Source organism: Osmerus eperlanus, chromosome 3 (genome assembly GCF_963692335.1).
Source record: "Osmerus eperlanus chromosome 3, fOsmEpe2.1, whole genome shotgun sequence".
Classification (NCBI taxonomy): domain Eukaryota; kingdom Metazoa; phylum Chordata; class Actinopteri; order Osmeriformes; family Osmeridae; genus Osmerus; species Osmerus eperlanus.
The window spans coordinates 9,921,734-9,946,097 of NC_085020.1; the positions used below are offsets into that span (position 1 = coordinate 9,921,734).

Here is a 24,364-nt window from a genome sequence, read left to right on the forward strand (position 1 = left end):
CCTGTCTTCGACGCGTTCTGCACCGAGCGAGCAGGCAAGCAAACTGCAGCCAGCTGGGGCAGAGAGAGAGAGAGAGGCAGAGAGAGCGGCAAACAACATGACAGCACCGAGCAACACATACGATGTAATAGTGGTCGGGGGAGGAATATCAGGTTAGTCGTCAATTTAAACAAAACATTATTGCATGAACTTGTTAAATCAACAAATACTTTAACATTTGACGGACCGAACATTGAGAAGAACTCTTCTCAATTTAGAGTGATTTCCTGCGAATCTCAGACACCTCGCGCCACCGGCGGTCGCCTAGTGTTTTATATAAGTGAACAACTGTTGCATAGGCAAAATTGGACATTTGCCTCATGTCAAATTACTCAGACATCATAGCCTGACTATTTAACCTGTTTGAACATGGAGCTCGGAACTGGTTAACCCGATTTAACAGCTTTCCCCCCGTTTTTTCTTTTGTCAGTAGCAACCAACGTTGTCCAGTTTATTTCGCTTGACAGTCTCTTCCGTGAAGCTGCATCTATCGAGTTGTCGCTGTTGTCATAGGAGTGTCGGTGTTGCGTAAACTCCACCGTTGGTTAAATGCAGCAGTACAGTTGGTTATAATGCTGTAAATGGGTATTGTAATGTTGCTACACTTAAAAGCCGTAGCGGGTTTTGTTCAAAGTGTCACCTGCAGTGCCATTGTTTGTATAATTTTGGTTTCACCAACATGAGATGTGGACCAGTAATGGATGGTGTACAATTGTTGACACAGATCAGCAACCGTCCTTGATAAGAGTAAACTGTAGTGACCATGTAGCCTATTTACTGCGTTGACCATTGACCGTTTTCACCCCCCCCCCCCCTTCCCGCCTCATAAAGTTACTTATTGACAGTCCTTTAGAGACAGTCTGTCAGTCAGTCTACGTGTCTGTCTGTCGATCTGTTTGTCAGATCTTTGAGAGACCGGTAATTTTCTCTTTCTCTTTTCTCTCTTTTGGTCTTCTGTTGAATCTCACTTTGTTATTGCTCAATTTGTTTGTTGCTCTTTAGAGGGTGGCAATGAGGCCCATACAGTACAGTCTTCTAATCAAAGGACATTTCTCTCTCTCCAGTCTGTAAATGTAATTGTCATGTTCCAGCCATTAGCCAGTTGGCCTCTCCCTTAGGGGGAGCTAGCACTTTCCAAGAAAACACTAAACATTTCTGACAGCCTGTTACCAAACCATCAGCAGGGAACGAGGAAGGGAGAGAGTGATGGATGGAAAGAGGGGGGGAGGGAGGAAAATAAATAACGAGGCAAAAAGAAATATCACCGTTGTTTTGCTGGAGAAGGTCCTCAGAGAGACATGAAAGGATGGAGAAAATGAAGGAGATAAGGCTGACGAAACAGGAAGGGAAAGAAGGAAACACGAGGCGGGGGAATAGAGAAGTCAGAGCTTTCGAGAAAAGCAAGACAAAAGAGCTGAATGGCTCACAATTGTACTGCAACCCTGAAACGAATAATGGACCAGTTGGGCAGTTCTCTTTCATGAAATGTATGTCAGCCAAAAGTAGTAAATATGTGCGTAGGAGTCTCCCTGAGAACAGAGGTCTTTAAACACAGCAGGAGTCCTCCCAGCCAACAGACCAACACCTTCACCTTGAGAGCTAGATGATTGTAAAGTCAAATGGCTATGTAATTGCGTCACGCTCAATAGGAATTCTGGATCAAGACGGTATTTTCCATCGTTGGGTAAAAACTAGACAAGGCTCAGCTATCTGGTGTGGATTTCTGTAACTACTGTGTCGCTCTGGATAAGAGCGTCTGCTAAATGACTAAAATGTAACTGCTCCTACAGATGCCATGCGGGGGAGTGAGTGTCTGTGTGGGTAAAACGTAAATGTGTGTTGGCTGTTCCTGGTGCTGAACATGCTCATGCTGAATACTGTTGGTATGTAGGGGTCTGGATGTGAGCCAGGCAAGGCAGCACACACCAGTCCGCTGTGTGTGCACAGACAGCGGCCTGGTGTGGATTGTTTCGGGTCGATCATTCCTTCTCCATCGGCGTATTACAACTATATAAACTCCGCGATTGTCGACGTCGCCCTTTCTAAGGAGGTAACGAACAGCTTCTTAACTATGAACAACCCTGTTGACGAAAAGGGTATTCTTCCCAACTGGAATCCACCGTGTCATAGGGATTATCAAAGCTCAACTGGGTGGACTCCTCCTAAATCTGCCCCCCAGTAAACAGCGGGAGGGGCCTGAAATACCACACACTCCATCCAGCTGAGCAAACACCATGCCCTCCACACCATGCTGTGTGTGAGTGTGTGTGTGTGGAGCACCTGATTCAACCTCCCACATATGAATAATAGTGTGGGATATGTCTCCCTGCCGTCAGCTGTGCTCATACTCAACCCAAAGACTACACATGGTCGTGTCAGGCAAGAGAACCAATAGTAACCAAGGGAGCTGGATGCTGTTATCTCCCCCTTTGACTCCTACCCCTCCCTCCTGTTTGTAATGGCTTTTCAATAGTGCAGCTTTATTTGTTAGACCTGAGGAGGTCATTACTGACAGGTGAGGCAGCCCCACGTCTTGTTGTCAATGTTGTCACGTCAATGTTGGCTCGCGACATTGCAGGGTTAGGGTTTTGTCTGTGTGTCTCGTGTTTGGTCTACTTGTGAAGATAACATGCGATATTAACAGAGAGATGTGGCAGGTTTGGACTCACCCGTTGTGAGACACTTGGAACTCTCCGTCCATACATACACACGCGCACATACATGCTATGAAATGTGTGTATCCTACCATTTGCTGGTAGTATACGTCTAATAAAGCAGAAAAAGGAAAAGTCAAAGAGAGAGAGTAAGCAAGGGTCAGAGCGAGAAAGAGACTTCCAGAGAGAAATGGAGGGAAGATAAGGAGGTCTGGGAGTTAAAGATGCATGTAATCTCCCATCTGGTGGCCCTTTGCTGATAGACAGAAGTGGTAATGTGATTCAGAAAATTAGCACAGACACAGGGGGGGGGGGGGGGCTGGTGGGGGTAGGATCCAGGGGGTGAAGGCACGGAGGTGAGGGGGGGGTCAGAGTCCCATGAGAGAGGCAGACTGGGTTGCTATGGACAGAGGAATGCAGGGGTTATTAATAAAATAAGAGAGTCAATGAGGTTGGGCTGTAAAACTGTAAAACATTGTCAGACTTTGATGATACTGTGAGTTCATTCACCTGTGATCAGGTTCAGAATAAGGCATAGGGGACACCGATGGATTGGTATGACCTTTGAAAAAGTGTGTGTGTTCAGCGTGAGTCCAGTTGTGGTGTCTCTGTTCTAGTTATGTCATCTTTGAATAAAGACAAGGCAAGCTGAAGACAAAGGATGCATTCACCCCTGCCAACAACACACACACACACACACTCCTGCCAAGTGGCTTTACATTTACTGTTGTCAGGGAAACTGTGCCTAGCATTTCAATCTTGTTTCCAGTAATAATCAGCTTTGTATATTGACAGTGGGGAAGGGGGAAGATAGGGCTAGTCTCTCTCTCTCTCTCTCTCTCTCTCTCTCTCTCTCTCTCTCTCTCTCTCTCTCTCTCTCTCTCTCTCTCTCTCTCTCTCTCTGTGGATGTAGGTGTGTGTCCTGATGTGTTATAGGTGTGTGTCCTGATGTGTTATAACAAATGGATGCTTCCAGCCAAAACAAGACATGACAGTATCTCCCCTCTGGCCCATAGTAGTAGTAGTATGTGTTGACCATTAACGCTCTGGTGTCAGGAATGTTGCAACGTTTGAAGTATTCCAACACATCAGAAGCAGAGGGGGGGAGGGGGGGGGGGGGTGAAGATGAGGGCTTGTATGGATCTCTACCTCCACAGAGATGAGAGAGAAACACCAACACAATTGGGTCAGCCACTGCTACAAGGTGCTAGCTGGGGAAGAGATGGTGGGCAGGGTGAAGAGAGGGGGAATCAGGATGGATATAGAGACAGATAAGAGAGTGATAGAAGAGAGGATAAATAGCGACAGGACAGAATGTATGAGAGAGAAATGATCGATTTGGGAAAGTTATTTAGAGACAGTGGGAATGTAAGAAACGAGTAAAAGAGAGAGTGAGAGAGAGAGACGCTGTAGTAAGATTGAGGCAGCAATCTCCATTCTACCAGAGTAGGCCTTTGATCTACAAACGTTTCCTTCAAAGCCAGCCTGACCTTTTCCTCCATGATAATCCCTTTAGGGCCATTCTCCATGGCTGCCTACTCTATGGAGCAGGAGTGGTCTCAGCATCAGCCCTCTCCTCAGTCAGCCCTGGTTACAGACGACCTTCAACCTCAAAACCTTTACTTAGCATAGCCCTAGCCCTAGTTCAACACATTGCTCCAGCTTCCATAACGGTATCACTCCTTGTGCCCAGAACCCCTGCCCCAGCTCCAGAACCCCAGCCCCAGAACCCCTGCCCCAGAACCCCAGCCCCAGAGGCCCTTCCCCAGCCCCAGAACCCCTGCCCCAGAACCCCTGCCCCAGCCCCAGAACCCCTGCCCCAGAACCCCAGCCCCAGAACCCCAGCCCCAGAACCCCAGCCCCAGAACCCCTGCCCCAGAACCCCAGCCCCAGAACCCCAGCCGCAGAACCCCGGCCCCAGCCCCACAGCTCACACTCCACCTTCACTCTGAACCCTGTACCAGAGGCTTGGTGCCTCTTACTCTCCTTCAGCCACTTCCGATGCAGTTGTCCTTTTTCTTTCTGTACACAGGAACAGAATTTTTTTTTGATATACTGGTTATTTCATGCACCTTTTCCCCAAAGGGGTTACATTGTCCCAGTCAGCAGCTCTGAATGAAAGCTCGTCGTGAACTGGGGCTTATGTTCTATGGCTGATTGCAGTGTGCTCATTTTCTTATGTTCATTTTCTTTCTTTTCATCATCGCACTCTCATCGTGGCCCTAACAAACAAGTCCCTTATTCAGAAGGGAACCTGATTACAAAATGGTATCATCATCATCATCCTCGCCGTCAGATCAAGGCTTTCATTTTCAGATCAAAGATCCATGAGCCACTTGCTTGTTTCAAGACTGCGGTGGTCATCCACCATTAGCAAGGGTGCAGTCAGAGCTGGTCTTTGTTTAGGGCTATTGAGCGGCCATCTGACCTTTTGAGGAGAGCACACCTAATAGCATCAGAAGACAGGAGAGTCGTATCTGTCAGACACTCCTCAGTCTCTGGCCAGAGCACTGCAGGGCTGGAAGGAGCGCGGCAGGGTTGTTTACATTGGTGGGGTTGGATAAGTAATACATGATAAAGTATGCTTAAACCAATATAAACTCTGGTAGCCTTCCAGGCTTAGAGGGATCTGGCGAGAGGGATTGGGGGGGGGGGGCGGGTGGGTGGGTGGGGGGGTCATAAAACCACTGCAGATGTGAGCTCCTGTTGAGAGAGTGTTCCACAGAAAACGTGCTTCTTCTGCTTTGTCCCTCTCTTTCTGTCTTCTTTCTCTCTCTCATTCTCTCTTTTTCTCTATCTTTCTTTCTCTTTCTGTGTCTCTCTCTCGTTCTTTCTCTCTCCCTTCCTAACCCTCATTTAACCTAAGTTAGCACATGCATGTGGTGCATACTTGCTTTTATGGGTGTGTGAATGTGTGTGCGTGTATGTGTGTTTGTGTGTGCGCGTGTGCATGTATGTTGGATCTGACCTCGCTTCATTAGGTGTACGTGTCTTCTGGGATTAGGGTTGAGACAGAGAGGGCCTGGGGTCAGAGTGGTACTGTTCTGGTCTACCTCTGGAGTATTTCCCTCACTCGTACTGCTGCGACAAACAGCTCTCAGTCAGCTGGTTCCCAAGACCACTTCTACAGGACTGTTGCCGTGTAGCTTGACTTGGTGACTCTGCTGTGCTTTAGTAGCTTAGACAGCTGTATAGTCGTTTACGTTACAATTCTAACACTGTCCAGCCCTGTTGAACTGGGCCCCTGTAAACGTGTCCTCTGAGAGCCTGAGAACTCTAGGTGATCGGGAGCTTCCGGAAAGACCTTCCCCTAGCACTGCTTCCTCTCTGTAGCCGTGTGAGGTTGTGAAATTATGGATGTGAAATTATCTCTCTCTCAGTCTCTCTCTCCCTGTATTCTCACATGATGTGTGCAGGTCAGGTGGTGTGTGATCCTCTCTCACACATCCGCAGTGTATACAGTTATTTCTATTTGCCCTGAATCCCTCCCCTTGCTCTTACCGCAACCCCCGCAACCCCCCTGTGTGTGATGTGTTGTTATGTGTTATGTTGTATTGGACAGAATTGCACAGAGAAGGGCAATGCAAAGTCATACAAATCATGTTGTTACATAAAGCACTCAGGCAGAGAGACAGAGCAGAACTAAACGTTGTGTTGTAGCATAGCATAAAATAACTGGGACAAATCATCTTGGCCCAGACTTTAAGCCAGTCCCTGACCCTGACCTTATCCCTGACCATCGATGCTCGAAAGGTCCCGCCCACCGACATAAAACACAAAAGGAACTTGTGTTCGTTACACATTATTAATCTCGCTCTCTCATTCTCTCTTGCCTTCACTCCCTCTCTCTCGACTCCCCCCTCCCCCCACCCTCCCTACCTTTCTCTCTCTCCCTCACTGTCTTTCTCTTTCTCAGGGTTAAGTGCAGCCAAGCTGTTGAAGGCGAGTGGGCTGAAGCCTGTGGTTCTGGAGGCCAGAGACCGAGTTGGAGGGCGGACCTTCACTGTTCGGGTGAGACTTTGGCTCCACCCACAACCTTAAAGAAAACACTGATCTGAGAGTGAATACTTAGTCAGTGGACTTCTTCTCTTTCACAAGTTGAAGATGATATGCTATATATACTGATGATGTTTGTTGCTTTGTCCCCCTCTCCCTTTTGCGCTCTCACTCTATCTTGATCTCTGCTATTTTAGAATAAGGAGACCACGTATGTGGACCTGGGCGGGGCTTATATCGGGCCCACTCAGAACCGCATCCTCCGATTGGCCAAGGAATACAATGTCAAAACCTATAAAGTCAACGAGGAAGAGAGTCTGGTGCACTATGTCAAGGTAAGTGTGTTTATGTTAGTGTGAACACAGAGAGCCAAGTCAAGATGGAAAACAACAATAAATTGGCAGTTTGAATCTGTTTTTCCACCGGGTCTGAAGAGATCCATGTGCAGAGCTCAGAATAGCAGGATCGATGTAAGGTAGACCCAGTCATCCCACTGACAAACAGTTCACTGAACCACGGTGGCCTAGGGGCAGGAGTTCTGGTCAGCATTGACCATTCTCATCAGATAGACTTCCTGGTCTGCCTCCATCATGGCTCAATGTTTAGGAAACACATGTCTGTTTTGGAAGTGACTACTGTATCTAGCAACAAACACCAACCCTTGTTGCCCTTGTTGCCTTGTTCCATAGGATTTTAACAATACATGAAATGCATCCTAAACCTTGCTATACATCATAACATGTCCATGAGACTCTTCGTTACTTGAGAGCTCTCTCCATGACCACCTACTGCCTTTATGGTGTCCTCCAGATAGCAAGCCAGCCACCCTTTCCTAGCCCAGCATTAAGCACTAGGTGCTAGGAACTGGAGATGCTAATCTCTGCCTGGGGGCTTCCTTTATCTCTAATGTGGTTTCTCCTGGACAGAGTGGTCAATGAAAGAGAGAGTAGGTGGAGAGAGAATTAGGGGAAGAGAACGAAAGAGATGTGGAGGAGCAGCTTCTGCTCTCTCTCTCTCTCTCTCTCTCTCTCTCTCTCTCTCTCTCTCTCTCTCTCTCTCTATCACTCCCCCCTCTCTCTCTCTCTCTCTCTCTGTCTCTCTGTATTCCTTCCTCCCCTCCCCTCTCCCCCCCATCCACCATCTTCATTTTCCCTCCCTCCATATCGCATTAGGGCAGCCGCACCACTGCCCTTAACACACGCATGCTGCTTCCTCTGATTTGATTAGGCCTACAGTGACAGCCAAGTCCCCCTGGCCAACCTGCCTGCCACTGTAAATCACAGGCCCCCTCTGCTGGTGAGACTGGCAGACGTCGTCCTCTGAAGTACCGTCCATGTAGACAGGAGAAACTGCAGGGGCGGCGTAGACACACTGGGAGGCTTCCCTGGGATGGGCCACGCTTAACACACGACCACACACACACACGGGCCACACTTACGGAAGCGCACTATCTATCTGTTCCCTTACCAACCTCAGATATGGTTTCTCCTACACGCACGCACGGACACTCATTCAGGCCTACTCACATGCACATGTACATGCCAGTTGTACGTCAATGAGAGGAGACATGTGCAGCACAGCGTCGACGCAGGTGATGTCAAAGGGTTTCCTTGACTCCCCGAAGTACAGAGAAGCATTCCTCTGGAAACCCCACCCCTCTGCTCTACTGGGCATGCCCAGACTCCCTCCCGCTGGTCTCCAGCTGTACCTCGATCAGAGGGAAGTCTGATACCCCTTCCTGGCTCCTCTGCATGGACGATATGAAGATTACATTCAATACAAATCTTGGCCGATATGAATAGGAGACACGTCTGTGTCCATGTGTCAGTCGGTCCAGGTTCAAGCCTCCTGCTCGAACCACATCAGAAGAGCCTGTTTGCCGTAGGGAGCTCACCCCTGCATTGATTTGGCCATTTTCTGTCATAGATTTATAGGATTCATTCTTACATAATGAACATTAGAAAGGCATTGTTGCAGACAGGAACATTTTACACAACCGTGTCAAACACATTTGTGATTTTGGCAAGGGATGTGAAAGATTTATTATCCATAAAGTGTGTGGGTTTTGTGTGTGTGTGTCTGGGAGTGTCTGCGTGCCTTGTGGTTGCATGCAGCCGTGCAAGCGAAACACTCGTGTGTAGGGAGTAAAGCACAGGAGCCTTGGAAAGAGTGTTTCCCTAGCTACTATCTCTCAGATCCTTTCTAAGAGCTGCACACACATACACACACACACGCACACACACAAACGCTTACACACTCCGCTACCCTTCCTGGTAGCTTCCTGGATGGTTTCCATGGCAGCATGCCTCATCAAAAGCTCCTCACCCAGTATCACTGTCTCTCAGTGTGGTGTGGTTGTGGGTGTGGGTGTGGGTGTGGGTGTGTGTGTGTGTGTGTGTGTGTGTGTGTGTGTGTGTGTGTGTGTGTGTCGCTGGCACTATAACATTGCAGCATCCCTAAAGGACCAAGCTACTACTCTGCATCAGTGTGCCAATAGGCCATACATTTAACAGTTACAGTTCACATACAGAACATATTCTTGCAATAGGCCATTTTAAACACACTGTACTGTACAGTGTAACACATGCACACACACCTTGGGTTCTGTGAACATGCGTGCTGTCCAATCGATGGCTCCTTTAGGTGATAACCCGACACAACAACCTCAGGCCTCTATTTCATCATCCACATGAGGAAAAGGTTGTCTGACAACAGCACATTAGTGACAAATTAGTGCAAGAGAAAGATCCTAGTGGGCTACAATGCGGCGTGGACACTGTTTCAGAGAATGTCCTATACCTCACGACAGGCTCAGGTCATTGTGTTGTTTTTGAAAAGCACAAAGAATCGATTTCATCGATCTTGGACCATGACCTAAATTTCACCTTGCTGCCATGACGTTTGCGCACCTCACGACATGCTCTGAATGTGAGCATTTTGAGACAATCCAAACCGCCTAAGAACAACTCCGTTGTTCAATTTTGTATTTTAACGTTAAAATACACCTGTTTGTCTGTGGTTTTGGCATAAAAACCTGTTTGTCTGTTTTAGATCTGATCAAACAGGTTCAGATAACTTCTGTTAGCCTTCTAGGATTAGTCAGTTATTAGTCAGTTATTTAACATAACGTTGCTTAATATTGCTGTTGTGAGCTACAATGAGCAACATTTCTTTTTTAAGACCAAAATGTAATTCAAACAAATTGGGCTCAAAATGTAGGCTTTGTGAGTGCTAAGAGCAACTCAGAAATAACAATGTGAAAAAAGTGTTGTTTTTTAAAGGTACAAAAAAATATATATTTGATCAAATTGGGATTTAAACCTGTATTTCATATTCTTTGTTAGAGGTATGCTGCTATCAGTCATGCCCTTGGCAGCAGAGAGTGTGACTGTTGCCTAACTTGTAACGTAGCATTTAGCATTCACGCTCAATTCCCTGACAGTTTACCAGTGTTAGTCAATAATGTCCATGCACACATGCATTGGCCCAGTCATTGTGTAATTAGGGTTAGCATCCCAGTGAGCCGCACGGCTAATCAGCTTTCCTTTGGCAGAAGCTAATCCAAAAGGCCAGGCCTAGTTTCCCCTATCAGCAAACTGGTGCCTTAGCCTGGCAGAGCTGCCACCTCAGCATAGTGATCATTAATGAGAAATCACTATCATAAACGTGAAAGAGCTCACTTAGATACCTGTTATCAATTATTGAGGCCCTCAATGTCCAAAGCTGCACTTGCACACAAACTGTTCTGTGACTTTCACCACAGTTAGGATTGAGAAATTCGGAATAAATGAGATCTTATCTATAAGTCAAATCAAATCCAATGTATTTGTATAGCCCTTTTTACACGCAAGCATGTCACAGAGGGCTTCACATATGCCCATAGAACTGCCCCTCAACCAACCTAAACCCTCAAGGAAGACAAGGAAAAACTCCCAAAAAACTCTCAACAGGAGAAAAAAAAAATGGAAGAAACCTTGGGAGGAGCAATTCAGAGAGGGATCCCCTCCTCCAGAGACGGTTGGTGGGAGAGAGGAGCAGAACACAGGCTAAACATATTCATACAGTGTCGATGGGTTTTTAAAACACCAAAATCCATTATTCAACTTTATAGATGTAGGACAGGACCGGGAGACTCGCGACCAGGTCCAGCGTTGGCTGACCGACGACCAGGCAGGTGCTGACAACTCAAACCCCCCACACCACAAGGGATGTGTGTGGGGGGGGGACAGAGAGAGGACAGCAGGGATTAGAGAATGCCAGGAGCAGCTAACAGTTACAGTCATAATAGAATGAGATCCCCACCGGTCAAGTGTGGACTGGTGCAGCAATTTAACAGAGCAAAAAAGGGGAATTTGATGCAACCCCACACACCAAGACAGCGACAGCCCCCCTCATTTGGAACATGAAATCTGTTCCAGGGGAAGAGAACTCTAAAATAAGTTGTACTTAAAGAATAAGGATGGAAACAACCCGTCCCCCGTTGCCTCCAACTAGTAACATACTTACCTTTAACAGTCGTAGAATTGACTAAACAATAACGTTTTTAACCTAATTTTAAACGTCGAAACAGTATCAGACTCCCTAATTGAGACGGGTAGTTTATTCCAGAGAAGAGGCGCTCTATATGAGAACGCCCTACCTCCAGCTGTTTTTTTCTTAATTTTGGGAACCACCAGATAGCCGGCATCTTGAGATCTAAGTGTCCTTGTGGGGCAATAGGGTGCAAGGAGACCGGAGAGGTACAGTGGTGCCAATCCATGCAGAGATTTGTAGGTTAGTAGTAGAACTTTGAAGTCAGCTCTGGCTTGGATAGGGAGCCAGTGTAGAGAGACAAGAGTAGATGTTATGTGATCAAACTTTCTTGTTCTGGTCAATAGTCTAGCAGCAGCATTTTGCACCCGCTGTAAATTTTTTAGGTGGGTAATTGGGAGGCCAGAGAACAACACATTGCAATAGTCCAATCGGGACGTAACAAATGCATGTATTAGTTTTTCGGCATCATCCTTTGAGAGAAATTTTCGTATTTTGGCAATATTACGTAGATGGAAAAATGCAGTTCTAGTAATTTGCTTAATATGGTACTCAAACGAAAGGTCTGGGTCCATTGTGACTCCTAAATTTTTTACTAGCTGGTTTTGAGAGACTTTGACGCCGTCTAGGTCTAAGGTCAGATTGGAAAAATTATTTCTATATTTTTTAGGACCGAAAATTTGAACCTCGGTTTTATCCGAATTTAGAAGAAGGAAATTTGCAGTCATCCAAGCTCTCAACCTAGAAACACATTTTTCCATAGCATGTGGAAATTCTCCAGACTTTATAGACATATATAGCTGAGTATCATCTGCATAACAGTGAAAATTTACCCCAGAGCTTCTAATTATGTTTCCTAAAGGCAGCATATAGACAGAAAATAACAGAGGGCCTAGAACTGAACCCTGTGGTACTCCGTATTTTACAGTGGAGCTCCTGGATGAGCAGCCATCATAGTGGACATATTGTGATCTATCGGATAGATACGATCTAAACCACTGAAGTGATGTACCAGAAATCCCAACATAGTTCTCCATACGTTCCAAGAGAATCTCATGATCCACCGTGTCAAAAGCTGCACTTAGGTCTAGAAGAACCAGGACAGAGAAAGAACCCGCGTCAGAGGCTAACAGTAGATCATTGACTACCTTGGCTAATGCAGTTTCAGTGCTGTGGTGGAGACGAAATCCAGACTGGAGAGGTTCATAAAGCTGATTTGAGGAGAGGTGCTCAGTGAGCTGTTGTGCCACAGCCTTCTCTAAAATTTTGGAGATAAATGGCAAATTTGAAATTGGCCTGTAGTTGCCAAGACAGCCTGAATCCAGGTTTGGTTTTTTAAGAAGGGGCTTAATAATAGCTTGTTTGAAATCGTTGGGGACTTGGCCAATTACAATAGATTCATTAATAATACTAAGCATGGGTGGTCCAATAATAGGGAGAAGTTCCCTACAGAGTTTGGCAGGGAGAGGATCGAGAAGGCAGCTAGTGGGTTTCGAGGAGTCTATCAGCTCGATGAACGCTTCCATAGAAATAGGGTTAAAGTGAGTGAGAGCCTCAATATGCAGCATGCTTGGTATAGGGGAAAGTTCAGTGTTGATGGCCACTCCTCCAGGACTAGTCCTGTAGTTTGTCCCTTATTGCATACATTTTTTGGTCAAAGAAATCTAAGAAATCATTGGGAGAGAAATCTGAAACTAACACAGAGTGTACTTTTCTTAGTGAGATTTGCAACAGTGTCAAATAGGAACTTAGTGTTGTGTTTGTTCTTACTAATCAACCTAGAGAAATAATCTGGTCTGGACCTAATGAGGACTTGCTTGTACTCCATTAGGCTGTCCTTCCAGGCCAGGCGGAAAACCTCCAATTTAGTGGTACGCCACTTATGTTCTAGTTTTCTAGTGAGCCTCTTAAGAGTGCGGGTTTCCTCTGAATACCATGGAGCCAGTTTCTTGTCCTTTCTTTTCCTTGGTTTGAGAGGGGCAACAGAGTCTAGGGATAGCTGAAGAACCAAATTCAGATCCCTCGTTTTAGTATTTAATGATTTATTTGGGACGTCAAGGACTTCTAGTGCAGCGGGTAGAATATTAGCCAGTTCCAGAGCTGTGTTTGGGGTTATGCAGCGGCTAGTAGAAATATTCTTAGTGCCTCCAAGGCTCTGGCAGAGGTCCATTTTGAAGGTGACCAGACAATGGTCTGATAATATAGGATTGTGGGGGTGGACAATGACGTCACTAATCTTGATTCCCCGCGTGAGAACTAAATCTAATGTATGCGAGTGAAGATGGGTAGGTTTGGAAACCACCTGAGTGAGACCTGTGGAATACATTAGAGCAGTAAAGGCCTTACTTAAAGGATCTTTTGGGTCATCCACATGAATGTTAAAATCACCCATAATCAAGACGTTATCAGTATATGTCACAAGATCAGCACTAAAATCTGCAAATTCCTCCAGGAAGAGGGAATACGGGCCAGGGGGCCGGTATAGAGTAACTATACAAAATGAGGGAGGGGGGCCAGGAGTAGTAGCATTATTCCTTTTTAAAATAGTTGGTGGTTTCAAGCAAATTATTTCAAATGATTTAAAGGTATTTACAGATTTTAGGCTGAGGTTGAAGCTAGCTTTATATATCATCTACCACCTTTCTTTGATACACGAGGGATGTGTGAGTACACAAAATCCGGAGGCGATGCTTCATTCAGGGGGGAATATTCATCAGGTTTTAACCAGGTTTCGGTGAGTCCAATCAAGTCCAGGCTGTATTCAGACATCAGATCATTAATCAAATCTATAAGGTCATCTGATATAGTTTATCATACGTTAAACATTAAGCCTCCTGCAGGAAATTGGGAGATAGTTTGCACTCTCACTCTGACTAGGCACTTTAAGAAAACCTTTTAACTGGAATTAGTAAACCTCTGTCTGTAGAGATTTTTAAAATAATGCCTTCAAAAAATAAAAGCCTTACTATTTTGATTATGATGATGATTATGTTGTGTTCCTTTAGGGGAAGTCATACCCATTCAAGGGCTCCTTCCCACCCATGTGGAACCCCTTTGCCCTCATGGACTACAACAACCTGTGGAGGAAGATGGATGAGATGGGTGCAGAGGTAACACTTCTCTCTCTCTCTTTCTCTCTCTTCTCTCTCTCTCCTGTCTCTCTGTAGATATGTCTGCATCATATAAAACCTCTATCAAACAAACGGACAAATGTCACAATGTCGAGAACAACACGTACATTCCAGAACTGGATTCGAGAGCAAGTGAACTCTCTAAGCGTTCTGTGTTCTATGTTCCAGATCCCCAGAGAGGCTCCCTGGAGGGCTCCCCATGCTGAGGAGTGGGACAAGATGACAATGAAGCAGCTCTTTGACAAGACCTGCTGGACCGGGTATTGTACCACACACATACACGCAAAAAACTCTTCATTGGCTTGTACTCTATGACATCTTGACTGTGACCAGGTGGTCCTGTGCAGGTCCATGACCTTCTACCTCTCTCCGTCTCCTCCAGTTCGGCCCGGCGCTTCGCCACCTTGTTTGTGAACGTGAACGTGACCTCGGAGCCCCACGAGGTGTCGGCGCTTTGGTTCCTCTGGTACGTCAAGCAGTGTGGAGGAACCATGAGGATCTTCTCTACCACCAATGGAGGACAGGTAGGCACCCCCCCCCCACACACACACACACACAGGTGCAGGCTCCTGTTGACTTCGCTACAACGTCGACCTAACTCCAAAGACATTTTCCCCCTCTCGTCTTCCTCTGACACTCCTCTGCAAGAGCTACCTTTGTTAATTGTTTCTCTGTCTTTGTCAGTGTGTCTCTCTGTTTGTGTTTTAGCTATCCCACCAAATTTCTCTTGACCTGAGATTCCCCCAAACCAGGACTGAACCAAGGTCCTTGTTCCCTGATTAATTACTGCCTTCACAAAAGGCTGTTCCTTGGAGCCAGGGGCTGCCCCATTCTCCTACTTCACTTGGGAACGCTGAGTGCCCAATTGCCATGGTTACAAGGAAAAGGGATGTGTTTGGGTAATTATAGGATGTTGATGTGAGGTCCATTGTTATTTCCTGTTTGACTGAGCGGCCCTTCAAAATACACGCACACTATTGTGCATACACACTCACAGACACACACTAACCCCCATAGGATGTAAGGGGGTTACAGATTATTTTGGAGGCACTAGGTGTATTTTTAACACGCCATACACTCTCCCCTGGTCTTGATCCCAAGTAGGCCAAATATTAGACTGCAAGATGTATAATAACATAGAACCATAGTTTCCCATATAAGTTGTTTGTTGCATGGTCTGCCAAGCCCTGCTTCCTCTATGAACCCCTCTACCCTCCCCTCCCCATGTGTCTGAATCGCTCTCTGTTCAGCCAGAGGCTCAACATTTTTCTTCTATGTACCAATGTTTTATTTTTGTTTTCTAATTCACACACTTGCGGTCTGAAATGCCATGTACTGTGGAATTAAACTGACATATTTTAGTGAAGTTGATGTGAAATGCAAACCAAGCCTGGGCTGGTTTAGCTGGAACACTTGGCAGAGGGCAGACTTCTCTAAAACCATTCATCACCAGACTGTAAGGGTGGGAGCTTGTCTGAGAATGAGGTCAAGGCCTGTGAAGCACTCCAGGAAACAGACTGTAATTCTGTTACTCTGCTTTACTTTCATCTAACTCGAATAATTCATATACTAAAGAGTATCAAATTGAAGGGAGGACTTGCAGTTATCAAACCCAGCTCAGTGTGAAGTATAGCAGCAATAATCCAATTGATAGATCAGTCTGCAGCATCAAAAAACAAAGGATACTGTTACATGTATACTCGAGCGCCAAACAGACAGTGACATAACTTAGACACAGATGAGAATCTCACCATGAAAGTGTGTTCAATAATCAGCTGTTAACCCACTACAAAGACAATGGAGTATACAAAACAAATACAATAAAGTATACAAAACTGACCACCAGTTTATAGGGGCATTTAAATATTAGTGTGTCAACTGAATGGAAGATGCACTTAGCGTGGATAAGCCTGCTGTAATAGTGACTTAGGCCTCACTCTTTTCTATTGTGCAAAGCGTATCAATATCAATATCATAGCCATATCAATCACTATGGATAAAAGCATCTTCTAAATGAATTCAATGTTAAAAGAAAACTGAGAGAAACACATGTCTAATAGTATACTCATTCCTGGCTTAACATATCCTGGTCTTGACAGGCACAATTCTGCCAGAAAATGTGCAGCTCGGAATTGTTGTTCCAACATCTAACTGCACACTTACGATCAACCATGCTACATAAATGTAATTTAGTAGTTTAATATTAAACTAATGTAATTGTAAGGAACCATGCAATAATTGGTAAATCTACAAAAACCAAACCAACAGACTGTTATAATAATGCTCTTTAAAAAATCCCACAAATATAATGGCTTTCAGTCATCTGTATTTATAGGATAGCCTTGAGGGGTTCCAAGATAACATATCTCAGGGCAGGGTACTTCCGACAATAGTCTTCCCTGTAATGCATGACAGTACCTTGAGAAGGCATACATCACACATTTCTTCAAACATTTTTAACCAGGAGAGATACAGGATTTACCACCAAAGTATATTTCTAAATATATACTTTTGCTATGTATTGATTTTACTTAGTTTATTTAGTATTAACTATGGGAGTTAACTGGTAAAAATAGGTTTTGGTCTTTAGTTACAAAATCATAATTATTCTGGTCATCAGGTCATCTTCCTCCTCAGTTTATTTTCATTACCGCTAAGAGGGTATGGGCAGTTCAGTCAAGAAAATCACGTATTAGATTTGAGCATTTATTGTTACATGACATGGACATGTAGATTAACTTTGGCGGAGTGGATGATCTAAGGGAAGCACTCCCTGCCTCCTCGATGCAACACATACTACTAGCTGCGCTTATACAATGTGAAGAGGGCCATTTAGTTCAATTGTTCCAACAGGGGAGAGGGAATTCTTCTGCCCTTGTCACGTGGTTACACTCAATAAGATACCCCCCAGTTCAGCCCTGTAGATGTACTGTACGTGATGAGTAATAAGAGCGTTCAGCCCAGATGTGCTGTACGTGATGGGGTTGTTGCTTGTCTTAACTTCTCTCTGTGCCAGTCTAAACTACCACTAAGAACTCCATCTGTCTGTATTGGCTAAGGAACCCAGACAGATATGACTTAGTTTGACCTGAATTAAGTAACTGGAACTAAGGGCACCTTAAGTTTCACTTATTTGTACATTACTTATTGTGGTGCCTGCAAAACTGGTATTCTGTATTTGAGATCCTGTTGTAGCTCCGTCATGTAAATACAGACTGTACCTATGTAATTCTACAATGATGCACTTGAAATATGATGTTGTTGTACTACCCAAACAGCAGATTCTACAATACTGTAGTTGAGATGATGTTATGGTTGCAATGTGTCAGGTAAAAATACATACCATGGCACTAACCGCTGGAAATACTTTAATGGACTATGTAGGGAGCAGAAGGTATAGCTTAGAGCACTTGATTTCAGATCAAGATACACGCCCCCTTCAGGGTCGGCTCCAAGATGGACAATGCCGCCCCCCACAAATGGAATGCTGTGCCCCTTCAAAAAATGATTTTGTTAAAGCATAAATAAGAAATGCTGGCATTGGCTATAAATTAAATATCAACATGGCTACACTTTCCTGAAGAATATGCAGGTCTGCTCTTACTTTGACTCTCATACATGCTTTGTAAATGCGTGCCCCCCTTGTGAAAAAAAATGCCCCCCCATTTCATTCGTTCTGGAGCCGAGTCTGGCCCCCCTTCCTCCCGTATGATACGTTGCTTTGAATAAAAGCGTCAGCTTAGTAATGAACACATGTAAATGTACAGATTGAACCGGACCTGAAGTGTGAGGGGGCTCATTAAAGACCAAGAGTCACCATAGCAACTTCCTAACGTATGAAAAGCCAGCCCTCTTATTTGTAATGTTCCCTGACCCCATGCTGTCCTCTGCAGGAGAGAAAATTTGTGGGCGGCTCAAGCCAGATCAGCGAGTGTATGGCTGAGGAGCTGGGAGACCTGGTGAAGTTGGAGTCTCCGGTGTACAGCGTTGACCAGACCGGAGACAAAGTCGTGGTTGAGACACTTAACAAGGAAACATACAAGGTGAGTAACAGCTGCTGTAACTGATTGTTTTGGGAGTAGCGTGGACTTCATGTTGATTTGAGGCCGAGACACAGGTGTTCTCTGCTGCCACCTAGGGAATTCGAGACTAGCCCGTCAGTGTGACAACACTGATCATAGGGCCTCGTGTTTATGTGTGTGTGTGCACGCGTGTGTGTGTGGAGGGGTAAGCCAAGGGGGATTTTTGTCATAAAGCTGGTCTTCATCTCTGTACCCTGGCCTGCTCACATCCTCTTTCTCTGTTAAACCCCATTAACACTGGTCCAGAGCTGCTTAGCACACTGGAGGAAAGGCCAGGGGAGAGATCTGGGGTAGGTCCGGGGTCAGCGATCTGGGAGAGGCCAGTTGAGAGACCTACCTTCTTGTTACACTCAAATCAGCCCTGCTACAGGATATAGCTAATCTTTTTTTATCAGAATGGCTGAGATAGTGTACACAGGGGAACCACAAATGTAATACTCCTTAAGCTTTTGTGCGCGCGTGTTTTTTTTAATCTTTGTCAGGCCAAGTATGTGATCCTGGCCACACCCCCTGGTCTGAACATGAAGATGCACTTTAACCCCGAGATGCCCCCTCTCAGGAACCAGCTGATCAGCCGTGTGCCCATGGGCAGTGTGATCAAGTGCATGGTGTACTACAGAGAGAACTTCTGGAGGAAGAAGGGTAGGGAAGGGTGAACAGATGGCAGAGATTGATCCTTGTTTAACTTTTGCTGAGGGTAGAGTTGATTTATTTGGATCTTTTGAGCTATAATGAACTCTTGGGTGCTGTGTGTGTGTGTGTGTGTGTGTGTGTGTGTGTGTGTGTGTGTGTGTGTGTGTGTGTGTGTGTGTGTGTCAGGGTACTGTGGCAGCATGGTGATTGAGGAGGAGGAGGCTCCAATTGGCCTGACCCTAGATGACACCAAGCCTGATGGGACTGTGCCTGCCATTATGGGGTAAGCTCCTGCCTCTCAGTTTCCTGTCCCGCCATAGAATCAGCTCTATTTGTCCTAACTGTGCTTCCTTCATCCATGTGCTCCAGATTCATCCTGGCCCGCAAGTGCAGGAGGCTAGCAGGCCTGACCAAAGAGGAGAGGTAAAGACTGCGTGTTTCTAGATCAATTCAGGCTTCCTATGGAGATCAAACCTGATCCCAAACAGTATCTGGAGACCCTCCATTCAGAGACTGTTTAGTTCAGGCTCGGGGGCCCCTGTGCATGTCTGACACCTTTCTGGGTTTTGTTAACTTTCAGGAAGAAGAGGATCTGTGAGATCTACTCCAGAGTGCTGGGCTCAGAGGAGGCGCTGCACGTGAGTGATGGATGGATCGATGGACAGATGAGTGGATGGATGGATAGATGAGTGGATGGATGGATGGATTGATTAATGGATAGATGAGAGGATGGATGGATGGATAATGGCTAAAAGGACAGAGGGATTGGGCGAGACCGATGAATTGATCCTGTGAGCAGACCACCGGAAAAGCGAAATAGACCGCTACTTGGAGGTATTCCTCACTCCTCCCTTCTCCTCTTCCACAGCCTGTCCACTATGAGGAGAAGAACTGGTGTGAGGAGGAGTACTCTGGAGGATGCTACACCGCCTACTTCCCTCCTGGGATCCTCACCCAGTATGGCAGGTTGGTCTGACATTCACCTGCAGTCACATATACTAGATATGTATAATTATAGATTCAAGTCGAAAAGCTTTTTAACAATTCGTCCACTTCTCTTCTCTGATTTCCTCTCCTGTCTGCAGGGTTCTGAGAGAGCCAATTGGACGGCTGTACTTTGCAGGCACAGAGACGGCCACAGAGTGGAGTGGGTACATGGAGGGGGCCATCCAGGCCGGCGAGAGGGCCGCCCGTGAGGTCAGGGGTCACACAATCAACACAACAAGACGCCCTCTGTTACATACAAACTCTAACCCTACCCATTAACTTTAGGAAACGTTTCCTGGAGCTTCAAATGAGATCTAAGTCCCATTGACTTCGGTAGACGATAGAAGATTTCTGCGAACCTGCCTTTTAGTTATCTCTGTGATGTTTTCTTTTTTTAGATCATGTGTGCGATGGGAAAAATCCCTGCAAGTCAGATCTGGCAACCCGAGCCTGAGTCTATTGTAAGTGTTCATCCAACAATGTTTAAAAAAGGCTACAGTGGAATTTCTTGAAATGTATTCTATGTAAGATACCTCTTACTCCCTTGTGTGTGTCTCTCTCTCTTTCTCTCTGACATCAACAGGAAGTTCCAGCCCACCCGTTCGTGACAACATTTTGGGAGCGAAATCTTCCGTCGGTGGGCGGGTTCCTCAAGTTCGTGGGCATTTCTTCCATCCTCTCCTTTGCCACGGCAGCCGGGCTGACGGCCTATAAGAAGGGGCTCCTGTCCAGAAGTTAAACCTGGACCCCTCCCATCATCCTCCTTTCGAGCATCTTTGACGACACAGCCCTTCCCCAGTAGCGCACTTCTCACCGCAGCCCCAGGTTCAACACATTGTCCCATAGGAGGCTGAGGTAGAGCTGGTGCCCTCTGTGGGGAACGGGCTGTCAGCAACCCTACATGCCATGTAAAAGACTGTTAAGCTCTACACACACCTCTAGCCATTGTTATGGATACACCATGACGCCATCTCCCCTGACCAGACCAGGCCTTGCAACTTAACGTACTCCATTTTCCGTTCCAGTGATGTGATACAGTGACGACATTTGTAACATCTCACAGGTCTGTAACGTCTGTGTGATGGCAGGTTAGAATATTGTTGATATGTGTTGAAAAGGGGTTGTCTTAAAGAGATGCGTTTGTGGGGGAGAAGAAAAGAAATGCTTGTGAGTATCTGTGAGGATCCAACTTTGGTTCTTCATCAGTGAAACCAAAAACGGTAGATAAACCAGGGCCAAACTAAAATCAATAGATAGACAAATTGACAAATATAGCTTACCTTATTGAACTGATCATTCCTTACACTACCAATACATTTATTGATCTGTATTGGTCAGTTATTTTCATGTTTTCCGTGTATGGGCGCTAAAGAGTGTACAAGAATATCTTAGCCTTGTGCTATTACCTCTGCTGATATTAGGTGCTGATTCCTGAAGGTTTAACAGCTGTAACCAGCTCTGAGAAACATTTAACCATGTCAGGACACATACCTGGACACAGCCTGGTTCTAGACTATACCTACCCATAAATGCAGATGCTTCAATGATAAGCGTTGTTAGGCCTAGGATAGAAGAAGCCTGTGGGGACCACCAGACTGGCACGTGTACATCACATCCTCCTGTGCTGAAACGGAAGAGGCAGACGTCTCACCCAGTGAAGTCTGTCTGTTCTCTACCAAGCTGCTGTGTAGGGTCCAGCTAGTTCCTGTACACTGAACGAAAGCATTTGAATGTATGGTGATCCTAATTTTCGATATGAATCATCTAGGTATTATTTCTTTTAATCGTTTTTTCGATTTGAATCTCTCACGTATGAATATATTTGAAATATGCATTGTATTGTTTTCCTAGACCCAGACTAGGGGAAAGCACAGAGATAAATCTGAAACTAAAAGCACTCTAGTAGCTTATTAATATTTATAGAATTACTAACCAGAGGAGGATGCCCTAAAGACAGTCCTCAAATGCTCAGTGAAACTGATGAAAGAATACAAATATAACGAAATAAAACATATAAATAGAACTGTATGACAAGGTCAGTACAGTGGGGATAGTATTACTAACAAACATTCACTGGTGGGAATACTGTCATCTAATTCTCTCCTTGTCAGATGGTGCTGTCTATTTTTTACACCCTCTAACAGCCAAACACATTTTCATGACATTATTTACATGAAGTTTAACAAGGCTTTCGTCTGCTACACCATTTTATCTCCAAATTATTTGGGGGATTATAAAAAATTGCCTACTCAGAAAATTCGACCAACCCAGGAAAATGTAGCTGAACCTGAAAATTCACAGCCCAACTTTTTGGATGTCTACTGTCAGTGCATTAAGTCCAGGGAGTGGATCATTGTGTTGTCTTTCCAAAGACACGTGTGTGTGTATGTTTGTCGTGAGTGTAGTCTGTTGTTGTGCCTTAATGAAAGTCATGGTGTTTTGTCATTTCTCAAGTGCCTGTGTGACTATGACACTATCCTCTCCTCTCTAACGCTGTCCTTGTCTGTCTGCACTGGAAAGGAAAAGGTCAAATGGACCCGGGCTAGCTCTCTGTTGTGAAGGTTCATCACCGTCTGGCCACACTGGATAAGATGAAACTGAAATGTCCTTTCTTATATGGCCATGTAGTACATTTACATTTAGTCATTTAGCAGACGCTCTTATCCAGAGCGACTTACAGTAAGTACAGGGACATTCCCCCGAGGCAAGTAGGGTGAAGTGCCTTGCCCAAGGACACAACGTCAGTTGGCATGACCGGGAATCGAACTGGCGACCTTCGGATTACTAGCCCGACTCTCTCACCGCTCAGCCACCAGACTCCCCTAGTAGTAACGTGTTAAAACGGAACCGTACACACTACAGTACTGTCTGTTTGTGACTAAGCTCATGTACCACTGCTTTGCTTTAACCAGACACTGTAGGATGCCGATTGGGTCGCTTGGTTTAACAGCTGCACCCACTGCACTTATGCTGAGAATGCATTCATTACGTTTAAACGATGGGGTGGAGCCTGTAATGAGCTCATGTGACACTCAGCTTTCGAATCAAAGTCCAGAGATGCAATCAGGGAAGTGACCCCACACATAGCCCGATTGACACCTACGTGGCAAGTGACCAATCGGCCGCCTCGGCCATTTGACACAGTCAAACCCACTGCAGTACACACAGAAGCATGAGGACAGCCCTTGTTTTAGGGGCCCTTGTCTAAACGACCCCCCCCCCCCTCCCACCTTCAGTGAAGCTAGGTGTGACGTGACGTTGTGATTGCTGTGCTGCTCTGCCTCTCTCTCTGTGGTCGCCACACAGGCGAACCTCGCTCTCTCCCGCTGCCTGGCTTCGATGTTTCCGCGTTAGAAATAGCACGCCTCCAGTCCTGCTCCTCCACCTCTCTCCAGTCTCCTGCCCTCCCAGCACCGGTGGAAGCTGGGTTTCAGAACGTGGTTCACCGCTGGTATCACCGAAGGGACAGGAGTGGGGCTGTGTGTTGTGAAATATGATAAGAGGGTTGTAACAATCATGTGACGTGGCTCATATCTGTCTCGTTGGAGCTACAGTGCCCCGAACGGCAACACACGCAACTGAGCAGGACAGAATCTCTGCTCGTTCCAGAACACCTGATCGTTCCAAATGCAGGGTTTGTCAGTTCCAGACACAGTACAGTATTCTATCTAAAGGGATTCAGATAACCTGATTACTTCCTGTTTACTCTAAGATCCTCATCAGATTCCTTCATCCTCATCAGATTCCTTCATTATCAGGCTCTAGACTGTTCTGTATTTTCCTTTAGCTGTGTGTACGAGTAATCCTACCTAATTGCCCGGTGATTGCGTTTTTTCTTGTCTTTGTATGATTCCACTACCAAACTGGTGATATAAAAAAAAATGGAGTTAACCTAACACCTGTTTAATAGTATTTTGTACTTTTGTTGTGTGTGTGTTATAAGTAGAGCACACAAGCATTTCCCCACTTGCTGTTGACCCAGTTTCCTGTTGGTGTTCATCCAGAGCAATAGTTCAATGTGCCACTAAGCACACGTACAGGGTCAAAGGGATGGTGCATAAAGCAGATTGCAGTAGCACTGCACACCCACTTGGTGGCAGCAATGGGTCAAAATGTATCTTTCAGTTAAAGAGAGTTAGAGAAGAGTTATCAACGCCATCAAATCAGGTCCAGAATCAGGACTTTCCCCGTCACTATCTGAAACATGTCCCATTGTGAAAATATGGTGTGTGGACCCGCATGTTTTTGCATCAGAATCAGAATTGGTTTTTATTGCCATGTGTGTTTTCACAGACACGGAATTGACTGTGGC

The 24,364-nt window shown here is 45.6% G+C and overlaps 1 protein-coding gene across 1 annotated transcript; it reads left to right on the forward strand.

The window, feature by feature from the left end:
* On the forward strand, window positions 1-23,948 carry mao (monoamine oxidase). The gene is made up of 15 exons (XM_062457110.1): window positions 1-152; window positions 6,610-6,704; window positions 6,887-7,024; window positions 14,225-14,329; window positions 14,519-14,610; window positions 14,733-14,874; window positions 18,244-18,393; window positions 18,915-19,074; window positions 19,252-19,348; window positions 19,435-19,488; window positions 19,646-19,703; window positions 19,934-20,031; window positions 20,151-20,262; window positions 20,451-20,513; window positions 20,636-23,948. The coding sequence occupies exons 1-15, from the start codon at window positions 98-100 to the stop codon at window positions 20,789-20,791; spliced, it is 1,575 nt and encodes a 524-aa protein (XP_062313094.1). The 5' UTR covers window positions 1-97; the 3' UTR covers window positions 20,792-23,948.
* Window positions 23,949-24,364: the final 416 nt, after the last annotated feature.

What these genes read in the sequence shown, in the direction of transcription:
- mao (XM_062457110.1), top strand. Translation starts at nt 98, where the DNA reads ATGACAGCACCGAGCAACACATACGATGTAATAGTGGTCGGGGGAGGA. An exon ending in GGTCGGGGGAGGAATATCAG is followed by an intron (nt 153 to 6,609) that starts GTTAGTCGTCAA and finishes TCTCTTTCTCAG; the next exon opens with GGTTAAGTGCAGCCAAGCTG. An exon ending in GTCTGGTGCACTATGTCAAG is followed by an intron (nt 7,025 to 14,224) that starts GTAAGTGTGTTT and finishes GTGTTCCTTTAG; the next exon opens with GGGAAGTCATACCCATTCAA.